This window comes from Scyliorhinus torazame, chromosome 13, assembly GCF_047496885.1.
Source record: "Scyliorhinus torazame isolate Kashiwa2021f chromosome 13, sScyTor2.1, whole genome shotgun sequence".
NCBI classification, from domain to species: Eukaryota; Metazoa; Chordata; class Chondrichthyes; order Carcharhiniformes; family Scyliorhinidae; genus Scyliorhinus; species Scyliorhinus torazame.
In genome coordinates, this window is record NC_092719.1 from 71,105,903 (window position 1) to 71,124,502 (window position 18,600).

At 44.9% G+C, this 18,600-nt stretch overlaps 1 protein-coding gene across 13 annotated transcripts in view; it reads left to right on the top strand.

Moving 5' to 3' along the window:
* plekha5 (pleckstrin homology domain containing, family A member 5) overlaps positions 1–18,600 on the top strand; it is a 525,939-nt gene that overhangs the window by 275,756 nt on the left and 231,583 nt on the right. For all 13 annotated transcript variants that reach the window (XR_011934086.1, XM_072471752.1, XM_072471741.1 and 10 more), the window contains one exon: positions 2,046–2,129. Coding sequence is in view for 12 of the 13 variants with exons in the window: in XM_072471752.1 (XP_072327853.1) it covers positions 2,046–2,129 (84 nt within the window). In the remaining variant the exon portion in view is untranslated. The remainder of the gene's footprint in view (positions 1–2,045; positions 2,130–18,600) is intronic.

An 18,600-nucleotide genomic window follows, 5' to 3' on the forward strand; every position in this document is an offset into this window, starting at 1 on the left:
AAATGTTGAACTCGAAGTGAGGTGAGAGTCACTGGGAATGGGCAATGAGATTGGCATAGCCACCGCCATCCACACCCCATGAATGAATTTTTAAAGATCTAACTTGGTTAGATGATGAAAGGGTCCTGCAAGTACAAATATTTTTTTTTCTTTATCTTTCATGGGATGTGGGCATCGCTGGAAAGGCCAGCATGTGTTTCCCATCCCTAATTGCCCTTGAACTGAATGGCAGTTAAGAGTCACCCACATTGCAGCAGGCCTGGAGTTACATGTAGGCCAGACCAGGTAAGTGCAGCAGATCACCTTCCCTAAAGAACAGGGAGGAAACCGGAGCACCCGGAGGAAACCCACGCAGACACGGGGAAAACGTGCAGACTCCGCACAGACAGTGACCTAGCGGGGAATCGAACCTGGGACCCTGGCGCTGTGAAGCCACAGTGCTATCCACTTGTGCTACCGTGCTGTTGTTAGAGAGCGTGTTTGACTCAGCGACAGTGAAGGAACGGTGATATGGTTCCAAGTCAGGATGGTGAGTGACTTGGATGGGAACTCGCAGTTGGTGGTAGCGCATGCGTCTGCTGCTCTTGTTCTTCTAGATGGTAGTGATCATGGGTTCTGGAAGTGCTGTCTAAGGAGTCCTGGTTAGTTCCTGCAGTGCCACCTGTAGATGTTACACACAGCTGCCATTGTTCGTTGATGGTAGAAGGGGTGAACATTTACGGAAGAGGTGCCAATCAAGCAGTCTGCATTGTCCTGAATTGAAAAGTAGCAAATGCATGGTAAACCTGTTTCATTGAACATAGTTGGGGGTACTGTCTACAGCTCTGCATCCTATTTTCCTTTATGAAAAGGATATAGAGGCAACGGAGAAAGTACAAAAAGATTTATGGGGAGGATAATGGAATTGTGAGGTTGTGCCTATTCGGAATGGATGAACAGGTTGAAGTCTTCGAAAGTGGAGGAGTAACTTATTAAAAGATTTTAAAATCATAAAAGGGTTTAGAAAAGACACAAAATGTTTCTGTTTTGGAGGAAAAGTAAAAATAAAGGCCTTCAATGTAAGACAGTCGCCAATGTATCACGTACGGGAATTCAGCAGGAACAACTTCACCCAGAAAGTGGGAGAATGTGAAACTTAGTACCACAGGGAACCATTGTAGTGAATGGTATGGATGCATTGAAGGAGAAAATAAATAGGAATATGAAGGAGAAAGGATTTGAGGGTTATGCTGATAAGAGTTAGATGAGAATGGATGTGAGGAGGCTCGAATGGTGCATGGATTGGTTGGGCCGAATGGCCTGTTCTTTGTTGCATATTCTGTATATGTTACAATATAATTGTGTAGTGTTTCAAATTGTTGAAATGGGATTGTAGATCAGTCATAATTTACAGTCCTCCTTACCAATCAGTAGGAAGCCATTCTTTGATGATTTGTTTTACTGTCTGGAAATTTATTTCAGGAGATCAATCTATGGAGAGAATAGAGGAGCTGCCAATTCAGCTGCAGCCTCTTCTTTAGAAATACTCTTAACAAATGAGTTGCGCCTGAAACGTAGCTCATCTGTTCTCGTGAATAATCAAGTGTTTTCCGCATTTTCTGTTTTTGTTTTCGGTTTCCAGCATCTGTAAATTATTGCATTTTGTTATTTGATTGATAGACATCCCTCTCACAGCACACTCCATCATCTGCTAATTTACTTGATAGGGGACCTCATGATGAAGGCAGTTGAGAACATTGTCAAGCCTGTATGAGCCCGCATGTTCCACTTCCTAGAATGATACCAATTCATTTGGGTTGTGTACAGTATATGACCTCTCCACAACTTGTCAATCTAGAGTAAATTTTAAGTGTCAATGCTTACTATTTAAAGGTTAAAGACAATTCCACAAGGTAGGTAATCGACCAATGCATCTGTTGTAAATGGGTCCATTAGTACATGATGCAGAATGAAACAAGAGAGTTATCTCATTTAATAATTGAGAACTGATAATTAAGGTATTGGCAAAGCAAATTGACAACATTTTTCTTTCTTTTTTTCTGCAGTCATAATGAGTGGAAGGTAACTTGCAAACATCCAGTGACAGGACATGCATCACAGGAAAACTGTATATTTGTCATGAACGACGAGTAAGTCTTAGAACTTTTTCATTGCATGTTTTGTAAAAAGATGTACGTACGTAAGTAGCAGCAATCTATAAAACAATATTTTAAATGCTTAATTTGTGGACTTAGACTCCGAAACAACTGTGCTAAACTTAAATAAGGATAATTAAAAAGGAATGAAGACAAGAGTTGGCTGGAGTGGACTGGGAAAGGAGCTTAGCAGAAAAGACGGTCGATCAGCAATGGCAGACGTTTATGAAAATAATTCATGAGTTAGAACAAAGATATATCCCAGTGAAGAAGGATTCTAGGAAAGGGATAAATCAACCATAGTTAGCCAAGGAAGTTGAGGATAGTATTAAACTGAAAGAAAAAACATTCGAACATTCAGTGTGCCAAGGATTAGTGATAAGACAGAGGATTTGAAAGTTTTAAAACCAACTAAAGATGACTAGAAATATAATAAAGAGGGAGAAGATAAACTATGAGGGTAAATTAGCAAGTAGTATAAAAACAGACAGTAAGGGCTTACTTAAATAAAAAGGAAGAGAGAGGCCAAGATGGACATGGGTCCCTGAGAGAATGAGACTGGGGAAATAATAAGGGGGGACCAGGAATTAAATAAATGCTTTGCATCGGTCTTCACGGTAGAAGACACCAATTATATTTCAAAAATACTAAACAATCGAGGGGCAAAGTGGGGGAGGAAATTAATACAGTAATTACCACTTGAGAAAAAGTACTAAGGAAACTAATGGAACTAAAGATTGATAAGTCCTGATGGGTTGCATCCTAGGATGTTAAAGGAAGCAGATACAGAGATAGTGGATACACCGGTAGTAACCTTCCAAAAAACTTTACATTCTGGAAAAGTCCCAGAGGATTGAAAAACTGCAAATGTAACTCTTATTCAAAATAAAGGAGAAAAAGCACAGGTAAAAACAGCCCAGTTAGCTGACATCTATCATTGAGAAATGTTGGAATTCATTATAAAGGATGTAATAGCAGAGCATTTAGAAGTGCATAATTGATCAAGCAGAGTTGGCATCGCTTCACGAAGGGGGAATCATGCTCAACAAACCTACAGGAATTTTATGTAGGTGGTAACAAGCAGGATAGCTAAAGAGGAACCACTAGATTTCCAAAAAGCATTTGATAAAATACCGCAAAAAAGGCTACTCAACACGATAAGAGCCCACGATGAAGGGAGTTGTACATTAGCATGGATAGAGGATTGCCTAACTAACAGAAGACAGAGTTGGGATAAGAGGGGAATTTTCAGGATTGCAATCTGTAACTAGTGGAGTGGCACAGGGATCAGTTCAGGGTCTAAAATTATTTACAATAAATATGAATATGAATCATTTGGTCAAAGGAAATGAATGTACTATTGCCAAGTTTGTAGATGACACAAAAATAGATGGAAGGCAAGTGGTGAGGTTGACACAAAGTCTACAGAGGATTAAATGAGTGGACAAAAACTTGGCAGATTAAATATAAAGTAGGAAAATGTGAAGTAATGACCTTGGTAGCAAAAATAAAAGGAGCTGAATACTATTTAAATAGAAAAAGACTGCAGAAAGTTGCAGCACAGAGGAATTTGTAAGGGGGGGGGGAGGAGATCCTTGTGCATAAATCAGAAAAAAACTAGCATGCAATTCAGCTCGTACTAGGGAAAGCAAATGAAATGTTATCCTCTATTTCAAAGGGAATGGAGTATAAAAGTAAGGAAGTCTTGTTAAAACTAAACAAGGCATTAATTAGACCAAACCTGGAATACTGCGAACCTTATCTGGAAAGATATACTAGCGTTGGAGGCAGTCCAGAGAAGTTTCACGAGGTTGGTCCTGGGTATTGAAAGATTTTCTTATGAGGAGAGATTTATTAGTTTGGGCCTGTACTCATTGGAGTTTAGAAGAATGAGACAAATAGGATTCTCAAGGGGCTTGACAGGGTCGATGCTGAGAGGTTGTTCACCCTTGTGGAAGAGACTAGGACCAGAGGGCATAATCTCAGAGTAAGTGGTCACCCATTTAAGACCAAGAAGAGGTGGAATTTCTTCTCTCAGAGGGTAGTGAATCTGTGGAATTCTTTACCACAGAGAGCTATAAAGGCTGGTTTGTTAAGTATGTTCAAGGCTGAGATAGACCGATTTTTGATCTGTAAAGAACAATACAACACAGGATCAGGCCCTTGGGCCCTCCAAACTTCCACAACCTCTCCTGGCAACGAGTTCCAGGCACTCGCCACCCTCTGTGTAAAATGTCTGCCTCGCACATTTCCTCTAAACTTTGCCCCACGGACCTTAAACCTATGCCCCCTGTTGACTGACCCCTCCACCCTCGAAAATAATGCCTGCCCATCCTCTCAGTCCATGCCCCTCATAATCTTGTAGAGCTCTATCAGGTTACCCCTCAACCTCCGTCTTTCAAATGAAAACAGTCCGAGTCTATTCAGCCTTTCCACATAGCTAACACCCTCCAGACCAGGCAACATCCCTGGTAAACCTCCTCTGCATCCTTTCCTAAGCCTCCGCATCCTCCTGGTAGTGTGGCGACCAGAATTGTGCGCAATATTCCAAGTGTGGCCGTACCAAAGTTCTATACAACTGTAGCATGACTTGCCAGTTTTTATACTCGATGCCCCGTCCAATGAAGCAAGCTTTCTGTATGCTTTTTTGACTACCTTGTCCACTTGTGTTGCCACCTTCAAAGATCTGTGGACCTGCATGCCCAGATCTCTCTGACTTTCCATATTCCTAAGAGTTTTACCATTTACGGTATATTTCCTCTCTATTACCAAAATGCATTACCTCACATTTTTCCGGATTAAACTCCATTTGCCATTTCTCTGCCCAAGCCTCCGCCCTATCTATGTCCAGCTGTATCTTCTGACAATCCTCAACACTATCTGCCACTCCACCAACCTTGGTGTCATCCGCGAACTTACAAATCAGACCGGCTACATTTTCCTTCAAAATCGTTTATGTACACTACAAACAACAGAGGCCCAATCACCGATCCCTGTGGAACACCACTAGTCACGATCTTCCATTCAGAAAAGCACCCTTCGACTGCTACCCTTTGCCTTCTGTGACCGAGCCAATTCTGTATCCATCTTACCACCTCATCTCTGATCCCATGGGGCTTCACCTTTTGTACCAGTCTGCCATGGGGCACATTGTCAAAGGCTTTACTGAAGTCCATGTAAACAACACCTACCGCCCTCCCCTCATCAATCATCTTTGTCACCTCCTTAAAAAACTAGATTAAGTTAGTGAGGCATGACCTCCCCTTCACAAAACCATGCTGTCTATCGCTTATTAGTCCATTTGTTTCCAAATGGGTATAAATCTTGTCCCTGAGAATTCTCTCCAATAATTTACCTGCTACCGACGTGAGGCTCACCGACCTATAGTTTCCAGGATTATCCCTGCTACCTTTCTTAAACAGCGGTACAACATTAGCTATTCTCCAGCCCTCTGGGATCTCACCTGTAGCCAATGAGGAAACAAAGATGTCAGTCAAGGCCCCAGCAATTTCCTCCCTTGCTTCCCTCAGTATTCTGGGATAAATCCCATCTGGCCCAGGAAACCTATCTACCTTAATATCTTTTAAAAGACCCAATACCTCCTCCTTTTCAATCAAGGGTTATGGGGATAAGCCGCAAAAATGAGTTTAGGATTATCATTTCAGATCAGTCATGATCTCATTGAATGGCAGAGCAGTCTCGCTGGGCCGCATGGCCTACTTCTGTTCCTTCGTCTTACGATCAATTCAAGATGCTTGCCTAATTAATTCAATGCAGATGTTTTTAACATTTGAGTTCTGTGGTTTTGTTCCTAAAGTGGGTTTTTAAGTGAATACTTTTTTTCTGGGAAGTCATCACAAAAATATTGCACTGTAATTGAAATTTCTGCAGAACATTCAAAGCATTTAATTATATGGCCATAACTATATCCAAATGTTCACTGATTTAGAGTGTGCCAAGTTCTCTGACCTTAATTCATTTGGTATTTCTGCTTAAACTTTATGAAACTAGGACACACTGTATCCGAGAACTTGACAAAGGGTGCATTACCAACAACAGATTTGTATCCGTGGTGAGCCACGGTGAATGGTTATTGCTGGAGGTCTGTCTTTTCCTGGGATACAGGAATTGCCATCTAGAGCTGGCACTTCCTCCGTCTGGCCAAGCTGGCTTCCAACATGTATTTCTTTTTTTAAATTTCTTTTTTAAAAATAAATTTAGAGTGTCCAATTCATTTTTTCCAATTAAGGGGCAATTTAGCGTATTCAATCCACCTACCTTGCACATCTTTGGGTTGTGGGGGCTAAACCCACGCAAACACGGGGAGAATGTGCAAACTCCAGAACCGGGATCGAACCTGGGACCTCGGCGCCGTGAGACTGCAGTGCTACCACTGCGCCACCGTGCTGCCCTCCCAACATGTATTTCAATACTATCTTAAGAGCTGATTGCTGAAAGCCCATAATAATGACTGTAAGCTTCCAGTTTCTGCCTGTGCAAAATATAGATCTGGGTTTCCCAAATGCTCTTCAACAAGATTACATTAAGATAAATTGTGTAGATAAAGGTCAGTGGAAGTGGCCCTTGGAAGTTGCAGGTCTCCATCTCAAACACTGTTTGTGTAGCAACATGGAACTAAAATCTATAAACTTAGATTTCTTGTTTCCATATTAATGATTGAAATATGGAAATTTACTATTTTTCTATGTTTATATGTGACATTCCATTGAAATTGTAAGCTCCTGTCATGATATTCAAACACACACATCATGATGGACACACTAACAGGCAAATCAGAGTACACAACACCACAACCAATCACAGACAAGAACACCAACCACATAAAAAGCACGAGCACGACACCTGGAGGTCAGTAGGTCTGGGGAGAAGGGAACAAGAAAGAGCTGTTGAAACACCACAAGCAGGGAGCCCCCCACGTGCAGAGTGCAAAGACCAAACTGTAAATAGTGAGTTTAAATAAAGAAGCGTTGTACCATATGCAACTGTGTTGGCTCATCTGTGTGTCAGAACACCCAACACCACATGGTACAGGAGTGGATCGATACCTGCCTACTAACCTGCCATTCTGGACATGGACCACACCGACGGACCGCAGCCGATGCAAGTCACGGGGAACCTAGGCACCAACTGGAAGCTCTACAGGCAGCGATTTGACCTGTACATCCGTGCCACCGAAAAACAGAATGCCTCGGATGATTCGAAGATTGCAATGCTCCTCTTCTACGCAGGCCCGTACCCAACCGATGTCTTTAGCTCACTGGTGTTCGAAGAAGGCGAAAACCAGGCCAAATATGACACGGTCATCCTCAAACTGGACCAGCACTTTCAAACTGAAGTAAACGAAAGTTTCGAAAGATACATCTTTCAGCAACGCCTGCAAGGTAAGGAGGAACTTTTTCAACCCTTTTTGACGCACCTCCGGATTCTAGCGCAGTCCTGCGGTTACGGCACCACTACAGAGTCCATGATCAGGGACCAGATTGTTTTTGGCGTTGCCTCTAGTGGCCTACGCCAGCAGCTTTTTAAAATGAAAAGCCTCACCTTAGCGTCTGCTGTGGAAGCCTGTGTCCTCCATGAAAATGCTACCTGCCGTTTTGCCCGATTTCAGGCGTCCGAGTTGGCACGGAGGGGGTCCCCAGCCGTCGAATCGGCAAGCCAGGCCGCCCACGACGTTGAACGCATCCAGGCCGTCGATTTCTTCCCGCCCCACGGCCCGGACGACAGCGGCCGCTTCCCGTGCTTTTCGCGGTCTCCCGCGCAGGTGCGCGCCAAAAATAACGGCCACAACGAGGGACGCACTGCGCAGGCGCGCCCACCGCAAGATCGCACTGAGCATGCGCAGTGGCGCAACGAACGCCGTGACGTCATGACGTGCAGCAATTTTGGAGGTCTACACTTAAAAGGGCAATGTCCTGCAAAAAACCGACAGTGCAACAGATGTGCCATGATGGGCCACTACGCAGCCCGCTGTCGTGCGGCTCAACCCATGGATCCGGCGCATCCTCAACAACCTCGCACACGAGTCAGGACCGTCCAGCCCACGCATCAAGACTTCCAGTTAAGTGATGCAGATGACCAGGATGACTTCCGAGTTGCCGTCATTGATGTCAACAAGGTCAATGCCATCAATCCAGACGATGAGTGGTGTGCCACCCTGACGGTCAACCAATCGCGCGTCGCCTTCCGTCTGGACACCGGCGCATCCGCCAACCTGATTGCTTACTCTGCAGTCCAGGCCATGAAGGTCAAACCACCCATCACACCATCCCGGCTTAAGATGGTTGACTATAACGGGAACGTTATCCCGTCCATAGGATCTTGCCAGCTACAGGTGACTCACAAGAGGTACACGGCCACACTCCCCTTCGAAGTTGTGGGCTCATCAAAGGACTCGTTACTGGGCGCACAAGCGTGTAAGGTCCTTCACCTGGTACAGCGCATTATGTCTCTCTCTCCAGATGAGATATCCGACTTCCCGGATGCTGAGTTCCACGCGAATCTCCATTCCCTCCTCGCTCACAACCAGGAGGTTTTTGAAGGCATGGGGACATTGCCACACACGTACAAGATTCGACTCAGACCGGACGCCATCCCTGTCGTTCACGCACCTCGCAGGGTTCCTGCGCCTCTCAAAGACCGCCTCAAGGCACAACTGCAGATTCTTCAGGACCAAGGGGTCCTATCCAAGGTCACGGAGCCCACGCCATGGGTCAGCTCCATGGTCTGTGTAAAGAAGCCCTCTGGCGAGCTCCGTATATGTATAGATCCAAAAGATCTGAACAACAACATCATGCGGGAACACTATCCCATCCCGAAACGAGAAGACCTCACCAGCGAGATGGCGCGAGCCAACATATTCACTAAATTGGATGCGTCCAAAGGATTCTGGCAGATCAAACTGGACCCGGCCAGCCGAAGACTATGCACATTCAACACCCCTTTTGGCAGATTCTGCTACAACCGGATGCCATTCGGCATCATTTCGGCATCTGAAGTATTCCACCGCATTATGGAGCAGATGATGGAAGGCATCGAAGGGGTACGTGTATATGTGGACGATATCATCATTTGGTCCACCACTCCGCAGGAACACATGCATCGTCTTCGACGTGTCTTCACCCGCATACGGCAAAATGGCCTGCGTCTCAACCGTGCGAAGTGTGCTTTCGGCCAGACGGAGCTGAAATTCCTCGGGGACCACATCTCAAGGTCCGGGGTCCGTCCCGATGCAGACAAGGTTAGCGCCATCACAGCCATGCCACGACCGGCTGACAAGAAGGCTGTCTTAAGATTCCTGGGCATGGTCAACTTCCTTGGGAAGTTCATTCCCAACCTGGCTTCTCATACAACAAACATGCGCCATCTCGTAAAAAAATCGACGGAATTCAACTGGCACCAGTCGCATCAGCGGGAATGGGAGGAGCTCAAGCACAAACTGGTCACGGCACCAGTGCTGGCCTTCTTTGACACGACTCGCCCTACAAAGATCTCAACAGACGCCAGCCAATCTGGTATAGGAGCGGTACTCCTGCAAAAAGACAGCACGTCATCATGGGCCCCGGTTGCGTATGCCTCACGAGCCATGACCCCTACCGAACAGCGCTACGCGCAAATCGAAAAAGAATGCCTGGGCTTGTTAACTGGACTGGACAAGTTCCACGACTATGTGTATGGCCTGCCACGATTCACGGTCGAAACTGACCACCGCCCCCTGGTCAACATCATTAACAAAGACCTGAACGACATGACTCCTCGCCTCCAGCGCATCTTACTTAAACTCAGGAGGTACGATTTTGAACTGATCTACACTCCGGGGAAGGAACTCATCGTGGCGGACACTCTTTCCCGAGCAGTGAGCACACCACCAGATGCGGAGGGGTTCGTGCGTCAAATTGAGGCACACGTGACTCTGACAGCAGCAAATATGCCAGCTGATGATCCTAGTCTGGCCCACATACGCGCAGAGACGGCGACTGACCCTCTGCTGCAGCGAGTGATGCGCCACATGACGGAAGGGTGGCTAAAAGGGCAGTGCCCCCAGTTTTATAATGTGCGAGATGATCTCACCAATATAGACGGGGTCCTTATGAAATCGCATAGGATCGTTATTCCACACAGTGTGCGCCAGATGATTCTTCGTCAACTACACGAAGGCCACTTGGGCGTCGAAAAATGCAGACGAAGGGCCCGGGAGGCGGTATATTGGCCGGGTATTAATGAAGACATAGCCAACATGGTGCTCAACTGCACAACCTGTCAGAGGTTTCAGCCAGCGCAACCTCCGGAAACACTTCTACCACACGAGATGGTGACGTCCCCCTGGGCGAAGGTGGGTGTTGACCTATTTCATGCGCTCGGCAGAGATTACATTGTTATTATAGACTACTTCTCAAACTACCCGGAAGTCATGCCTCTCCATGATCTGACGTCGTCCGCAGTCATTGGGGCCTGCAAGGAAACGTTTGCTCGCCATGGCATTCCAAGGACTGTCATGTCAGACAATGGACCTTGTTTTGCCAGCCGTGAATGGTCGTCCTTTGCCGCAGCATATGGTTTCACTCATGTGACATCCAGCCCTCTGCATCCACAATCGAACGGGAAGGCTGAAAAGGGTGTCCACATCGCAAAGCGGCTCCTGTGCAAGGCGGCTGATGCCGGATCGGACTTTAACCTTGCCTTGCTGGCCAATAATCGGCCCCGTTATCCATGGGCCTCTCGCCAGCGCAGCTACTAATGGGTCGCTCCCTCAGGACGACGGTACCTTCCGTCCTGGCACCGACAACAGACCAGGAGGCGGTTCTTCGGAACATGCAACTGCAGCGTGATCGCCAGAAAGGTCGGTACGACACACGAGCGACGGACCTGCCCCCCCTGTCCTCCGGAGACAAAGTACGCGTCCATCAACCGTATGGTGGCTGGTCAGCACCGGCCGAAGTCCTCCGACAAGTGGCTCCCCGCTCGTTCCTGGTTCGCATGCCGGATGGTTCCGTGCGTCGCCGCAATCGGCGCGCCCTTCGCCGACTTCCACGCTCACAGCCACACAGCACGCCAGATCCTCAACAGGCTTCCGAGGATGACTTTGTGGAGCTGCCGCACATCACGCCCTTTCCATCGCCACCCATGGCCATGCCTGCACAGCAGCCGGTGGTTCTTGATCCACCCTTGAGGCGGTCAACCCGAATTCGTCGCAAACCCATTAGAATGGACTTATAATACAGTTCATATGTTTAATAAGTTGGACAATTTTACATGATAACCTGTTGTGGTTTATCGTTCCAGATGTCGTCTGACTGGACAACTGTTCAAATTTTTTTTCTTCTTCTCTCGTTCGCATTTCTGTTATGTTATGGTACAACTGGATTCATGTGACGCACTCGACATCGCCCCATGTACATAGTTCCGTCATAGACACATGCTGCACACGACACACACACACTCTTAGATGCACTCACGTCACGATCATATTTATCACCACGTAGGCACATATCTTTGTAAAAAGGGGGGATGTCATGATATTCAAACACACACATCATGATGGACACACTAACAGGCAAATCAGAGTACACAACACCACAACCAATCACAGACAAGAACACCAACCACATAAAAAGCACGAGCACGACACCTGGAGGTCAGTAGGTCTGGGGAGAAGGGAACAAGAAAGAGCTGTTGAAACACCACAAGCAGGGAGCCCCCCACGTGCAGAGTGCAAAGACCAAACTGTAAATAGTGAGTTTAAATAAAGAAGCGTTGTACCATATGCAACTGTGTTGGCTCATCTGTGTGTCAGAACACCCAACACCACAGCTCCCATTGTTGAATGTGTGCTTTTCACCGAAGGAAAATCATTAGAATGCTATGAATGAGTTATCATCATCTGGATTTGAGAAGTATGGAAGAGGAATCACCAAGGGGCAGCATTCCCATAAGAAATTCACTCCATGTCAGTATTATAAAGCCTCCTTTTGAACTGTATGCTTAGCTTAGATTTTTTCATCATCAGTCTTGATCATTGTAAATGGACATCAGAAAAACTTGTTTGCTATTCAATTTAAAGTAGTATAATTATGCATTGAAAGGGCCCTAGAAGAGCTTCATAACATGTAGAAATTAAAGGCACTCCCTAGTCTAACACTAAGCCATTAAAACCAGATACATCAACTTGATTCTGAATCTGTGTTGAGTTAATTTATCATAACCCCAATAGAAATTGTGTTGCTACAATTGCCCTCATTGACCTTGTGATAATTATCATCTGTAGCAACTGTCATGTTGTAAGCAGAGACAGTGTTCCAACCCAGTTGTCAAATTGCTTGTATTTCAGGAGAAAAGTAGTTTTTCCCAGTGGGAATATCAATATCAATCAATATGATTGTCTCCAGTATTTCATCACTAACATCTGCTCAGTTAAAAGGGTGGGCCTGGAATTCAATCAACCAGTCATTTAGTGTATGTTCATTGTGCATAAATGTGAGATAAGCATGTTTTTAAACGTGATGATGGTCTTGAACATTATAATTTCACATGTTTTATGAAACGTTTTCCCCCAGAGAAGTTATAACTAGCAAGTCACCAAATTATAATATGAAAAACATAATTTTCTTAGAACCATTGAACCCTACAGTGCAGAAGGAGACCATTCAGCCCATCGAGTCTACACCGACCCTCTGAATGAGCACCCGACCAAGGCCCACGCCTCCACCCTATCCCTGCAACCCCATAACCCCACCTAACCTTTTGGTGGGCAATTTATCATAGATCATAGAATTTACAGTGCAGAAGGAGGCCATTCGGCCCATCGAGTCTGCACCTGCTCTTGGAAAGAGCACCCTACCCAAGGTCCACACCTCCACCCTATCCCCATAACCCAGTCAATCCACCTAACCTACACATCTTTGGACTGTGGGAGGAAACCGGAGCACCCGGAGGAAACCCACGCACACACGGGAAGGATGTGCAGACTCCGCACAGACAGTGACCCAAGCCAGAATCGAACCTGGGACCCTGGAGCTGTGAAGCATTTGTGCTATCCACAATGCTACCATGCTACCCTTTAGCATGACCAATCCACCGAACCTGTGCATCTTTGGACTGTAGGACGAAACAGGAGTACCCGGAGGTAACACAAGCAGACAAGGAAAATGTGCAAACACCATTAAGACAGTCACCCGAGGCTGGAATTGATCCCTGGCATGTGAGGCGGCAGTGCTAACCACTGTGTCACCATTATGCCCTCGCCTTTGAAGAAACTTTGTTCAGGTGCTGTCTTCTTAAAAGATCTTTTCTTCACGGGTTGCAGTTGCTTCTGTGAAATGTCGATGCATCAATCTCTCCTTAACCCACTCTGAAAATGAATGGTATACCTTTGATAATTGTGCACCCCCTTTGGTAGCGCACCCCCTTTGGTAATCGTGCGCCTCTCCCCCTTCATTGATTGTGCATCCCCCCCCCCCCCTTCGGTAACTGTGCACTTTTCCCCCCCACTCCAGTGATTGTATGTCCCGCGCACTTTAGTAATTGTGTGTCTTCCCTTTCAGTAATCGTGTGTGCACCCATCGGTAATCGTGTGCCCCCCCCCTTCGGTAATTGCATGCCCCCTCGCTTCAGTAATTGTTTGTGTCCCCCTTCGGTAATTTAGTGCCCCCCACCCTTCAGTAATTGTGATCCCCCTTCGGTAATTTCTTCTCTGTTCAATAATTCCTAATCCCAACGCTGCTGCAAACTAAAATTTATTGTACTTCAGGAATTTCTCTTGAAATAAAATTGTAATCAAATAGCTCCATTTTAAGATATGCTCTTTCCAACTGAATTTTCAGTTGGAACTTGTTTAATGCCTGAATCAGTTATTTCTGAGCTGTCTGCTTTGTCATGAAAGGAAGGGGAGCTATTTTCCATCTTTTTTTTAGTATTTTCGGTTGGCATAAATGAGGATTGGGCTCTTATGACCGCTTCCAGTTAAATAACCTCAACACTCAGTCTTGCTACACACATGAAGAATGATTATGGACAAGATACTGTAAATCTACTGAGGTTTAAAGCTGTTGCCACTTCAAAATTAAAACATTTTAAAAGGATTATTCTGTAAAATTCTATTTTTGAAAATCATTCATTGGTCAAAACTTTGGCAACAATCATTCTTACTGTCTGGTGAAAGCCATTTTTCTCATTTGATATTTCTAACTATCAACCAATTGACATTTACTTTGGGTCAGTTTCATAGAATTTACAGTGCAGAAGGAGGCCATTCGGCCTATCGAGTCTGCACCGGCTCTTGGAAAGAGCACCCTACCCAAGGTCAACACCTCCCCCCTATCCCCATAACCCAGTAACCCCACCCTACACTAAGGGCAATTTTGGACACTAAGGACAATTTAGCATAGCCAATCCACCTAACCTGCACATCTTGGTTCTGGGACTCAATCTCAGCTGGTGGTTGATGATAGCTTCTGGTTTTGAAATACTTCCTACCTCATACTTCCTGCTTCAACAGTTAAAATGTACCTTTTACATCTAATGTTTATTTTGGAGCTTCATGTCAAATCCTCAAAGGGCTTTGAAACTGGAACTCTTCAAAATAATGTGAAATGACAAATTATAAATTAGAGTGGGTAAATTCGATGCTAAATCAGAGGCAGGAAGCAAAAAACAAACTCGATTGAGAGAGGGAGAAAAAAGTGACACAAATGCAATTTTAAAAATCCATTTTTGATTTGACATTTTAGAAAATCACCAACAACAATAACTACTCGAAGGAATGAAACTCCATACTTATTAATCGTTTATTTTCAGTTGCAGAGTGGTGGCTTGTCAGTAATTAACAGTTACCATGTTATAAAGGATGCTTGCATTTATAATGAGAAGACTTGGCTTTGCTAATTTGATGCCACAGTGTGGGCTTTTTTGAAAAAAAACTGCAATATTAGACAGCTAGCTGATGTGAGTTTGCACACTGGATTTCTCTTTTGAGTGTGAGGCCACAATCCAATAGCCACGCTGCGCCTGAAAAGCAGCTTGCCGCAGCACAGTGTGGCCGATAAAAGCTGGGAATCCTCACTCCCGGGATCGACACGGCTCGCAATGCCTCGCGAGATCCAACGCGACCTCGCAAGACGTTGACATGTTAAATCCCGCCCATTGTGGGCAGGATCACTTTTTGGCAAATCTGCATATTAGAGCAAGACAGTTAGTCTCACTCTGATGTTCAGATTCCCGAGATACCTGAGGTTTTGGGATTCTTTCCCATATCCTCAGCGACCTTGGGCGAGTGTGGTCACCTAGGAGATTGGAGGCCCCCAGCTGTATGGGACCCTCCCTTAGTGTGTTTGGCTGGGGGGAGAGGAGGGGTCTAGCATCCCAATTTCTCGCTACACTGAGGAGTTCCGGCAAGTGGAGCAGTGTACAAAACTGGCATTAGTGCTGCCTCGGCCGCGCGTTCTCCGCTAAGGCCCCTTATACAATGCGAGTGGCGTTATATAACCATGTGTTTCTCGGCGCTACGTGCGCCGGGAAACACGCAGCCGAATGTGCTCACTGGGGGATTTTGTTCCCATTTAGTTGAATCGAGCCCCAAGCTTGTATCTGGCCCAGAGCAAAGGGATGGAAATCACATCTTGTCTTTTTGCTGCAAGGTTCCTATGCAAATTGAGTTACAGTGATAGTTTCCATCAGTCTTCTGCATGGGGATTCAAAATGTCTGTAAATGAACAATCTGACTCGCAGAAACCACAGGGCTTCTCTCAAATTTTGTCAGAAGCGTGCTGTGGGAACAAAGTCAAAGTAGTATGCAACTAGTAAGTTAAGTTTTGCTGTCAAAATAACAGTCAGGCTGTGGACGCTTATTGTTATCGACAGAGAAATGGTAGATATTAATTATCAATATTCAAAAATTACTATCCAAATTGTATTGTCCACCGTTAACTCTGAAAGTGGCATTTTGCTATTCACCACACTATTGACATACATTGAATTACATGAAATTGTTCTATTTGCACTGTAGGGTCTAATTAAACCTGCCAAATATTTAGGATGCATAATTATAATAAGTGCAGATAACCTTCTAACGATGTAATTAACAGGAAGATTATTTGTCATCCCCTCTGCCACTGAAAATTAACTACTAAAAGTCTGGACCTAATTGTTCGAGTGTTTAAAAAATATTGAATTTAAAATGTAAAGAAATAATTCTTTCCTTTCTATCTCCTTTACGCCTTTCACTCAATACAGTTTTCTTGCCCTCTCTAGTTCTCTTTCTCTATACCTTTTTTGATTTTGAATTCACTTACCTCCTCAGTCCATCTACAGTTCAATCTGCATATTTATTGGGCTAATAAAACTGGTAGCAATGCGATGGAGGAAAAACTCGGGATTGTTTTCTCGACCAATATGACTCGACTAGGCTGGGTATTGTTCAATGAGAGAGGATTAATTAGCAAAATTGTGGTGCAAGGTCATTTAGGGAAGAGTGACCATAATATGATAGAATTCTTCGTTAAGATGGAGTGTGACACAGTTAAGTCTGAGACTAGGGCCCTGGACTTAAAGAAAGCTAACTTTGATGGTATGAGGCATGCATTGGCTAGGATAAGCTGGCAAAGGATAGGAAATGGCAGACATTTAAAGAACACTTGGATAAACTTCAATTGTACATCCCTGTCTGGGAAGATGGTTCAACAGTGGCTAATAGGGAAATCAGGGGCAGTGTTAAAGCCAAAGAGGAGGCATATAAATTGACCAGAAAAAGCAGCAACCCTGAGGACTGGGAGAAATTAAAAATTCAGCAGAGGAAGACAAAGGGTTTAATTCAAAAAGATAAAATAGAATATGACAGTAAGCTTGCAGAAAACATAAAAATTGACTGCAAAAGCTTCTATAGATATGTGACGTGAAACAGACTGGTGAAGACAAATGTAGGTTCCTTACAGTTAGAATCAGGTGAATTCTTAATGGGCAACAAAGAGGTGGCAGACCAGTTGAACAAATACTTTGGATCTGTTTTCACTAAGGAGGACACAAATAACCTTCTGGAAATACTAGGGGAAAGAGGGTCCAGCATGAAGAAGCAACTGACGGAAATCCTTATTGGTCAGGAAATTGTTTTGGGGAAATTGATGGGATTAAAACCCGATTAGTCCCCAGGGCCTGATGCTCTGCATCCCAGAGTACTTAAGGAAGTTGCCCTAGAAATAGTGGACTCATTGGTGATCATTTTTCAGCATTCTATAGACTCTGCAAGCGTTCCAATGGATTGGATGGTACCTAATGTAACCCAACTTTTTTTTTTTTTTAAAAGAGTGAGAGAGAAAACTGGTTAGCCTGACATCAGTGGTGGGGAAAATGCTGGAGTCAATTATTAAGGATGAAATAACTGAGCATTTGGAAAGTGGGGACTGGACCGGCTCAAGTCAGCAATGATTCACTAAAGGGAAATCATGCTTGACAAATCTACCGGAATTCTTTGAGGGCCAGTAGAGTGGACAAGGGTTAATCAGTGGATGTTGTGTATCTGGACTTTCAAAAGGATTTTGACAAGGTCCCACACAAGAGATTATTGAGCAAAATTGAAGCTCATGGTATTAGGGGTAATGTATTGATGTGGATAGAGAACTGGTTGGCAGGCAGGAAGCAGAGAGTGCGAATAAATGGGTCCTTTTCAGAGTGGCAAGCATTGGTTAGTGGGGTACCGCAGGGTTCAGTGCTGGGACCCCAGCTGTTCACAATATACAATAATGATTTGGATGTAGGAATTGCATGCAATATCTCCAAATTTGCAGACGACACTAACCTGGGTGGCAGTGTGTGCTGTGAGGAGGATGGAAAGAGGCTGCAGGGTGACTTAGACAGGCTGGCTGAGTGGGCAAATACTTGGCAAATGCAATACATTGTGGATAAATGTGAGGTTATCCACTTTAGTGGAAAAAATAGGTAGGCAGATTATTATTTGAATTGTGGCAGTTTTAGTGCATCGAGACCTGGGTGAAATGGTGGAACATTTGCTGAAGGTTGGCATGCAGGGAGAGCAGGCGGTGAGGAAAGCTAATGGCATGCTCCCCTTCATAGCATGAGGATTTGTGTATTGTAATAGGGATGTCTTGCTGCAGTTATACAAGGCCTTCGTGAGGCCACACCTTGGGTCTTGTGTGCAGTTTTGCTCTTCTCCTTTGAGGAAGGACATTCTTGCTATTGAGGGTATCCAGTGAAGGTTCGTCAGACTAATTCCGGGTTGGCTGGACTGACAAATGAAGAAAGACTGAGTCGACTGGGCTTGTACTCACTGGAGTTTAGAAGAATGAGCGGGGATCTCATCGAAACATATAAAATCCTGATGGGACTGGACAGGCTGGATGCGGGAAGGATGTCCAGAACTTGGGATCACAGCCTAAGAATAAGGGGTAAGCCATTCACGATTGAGATGAGGAAGAACTTCTCTCAGAGTTGTGAATGTGTG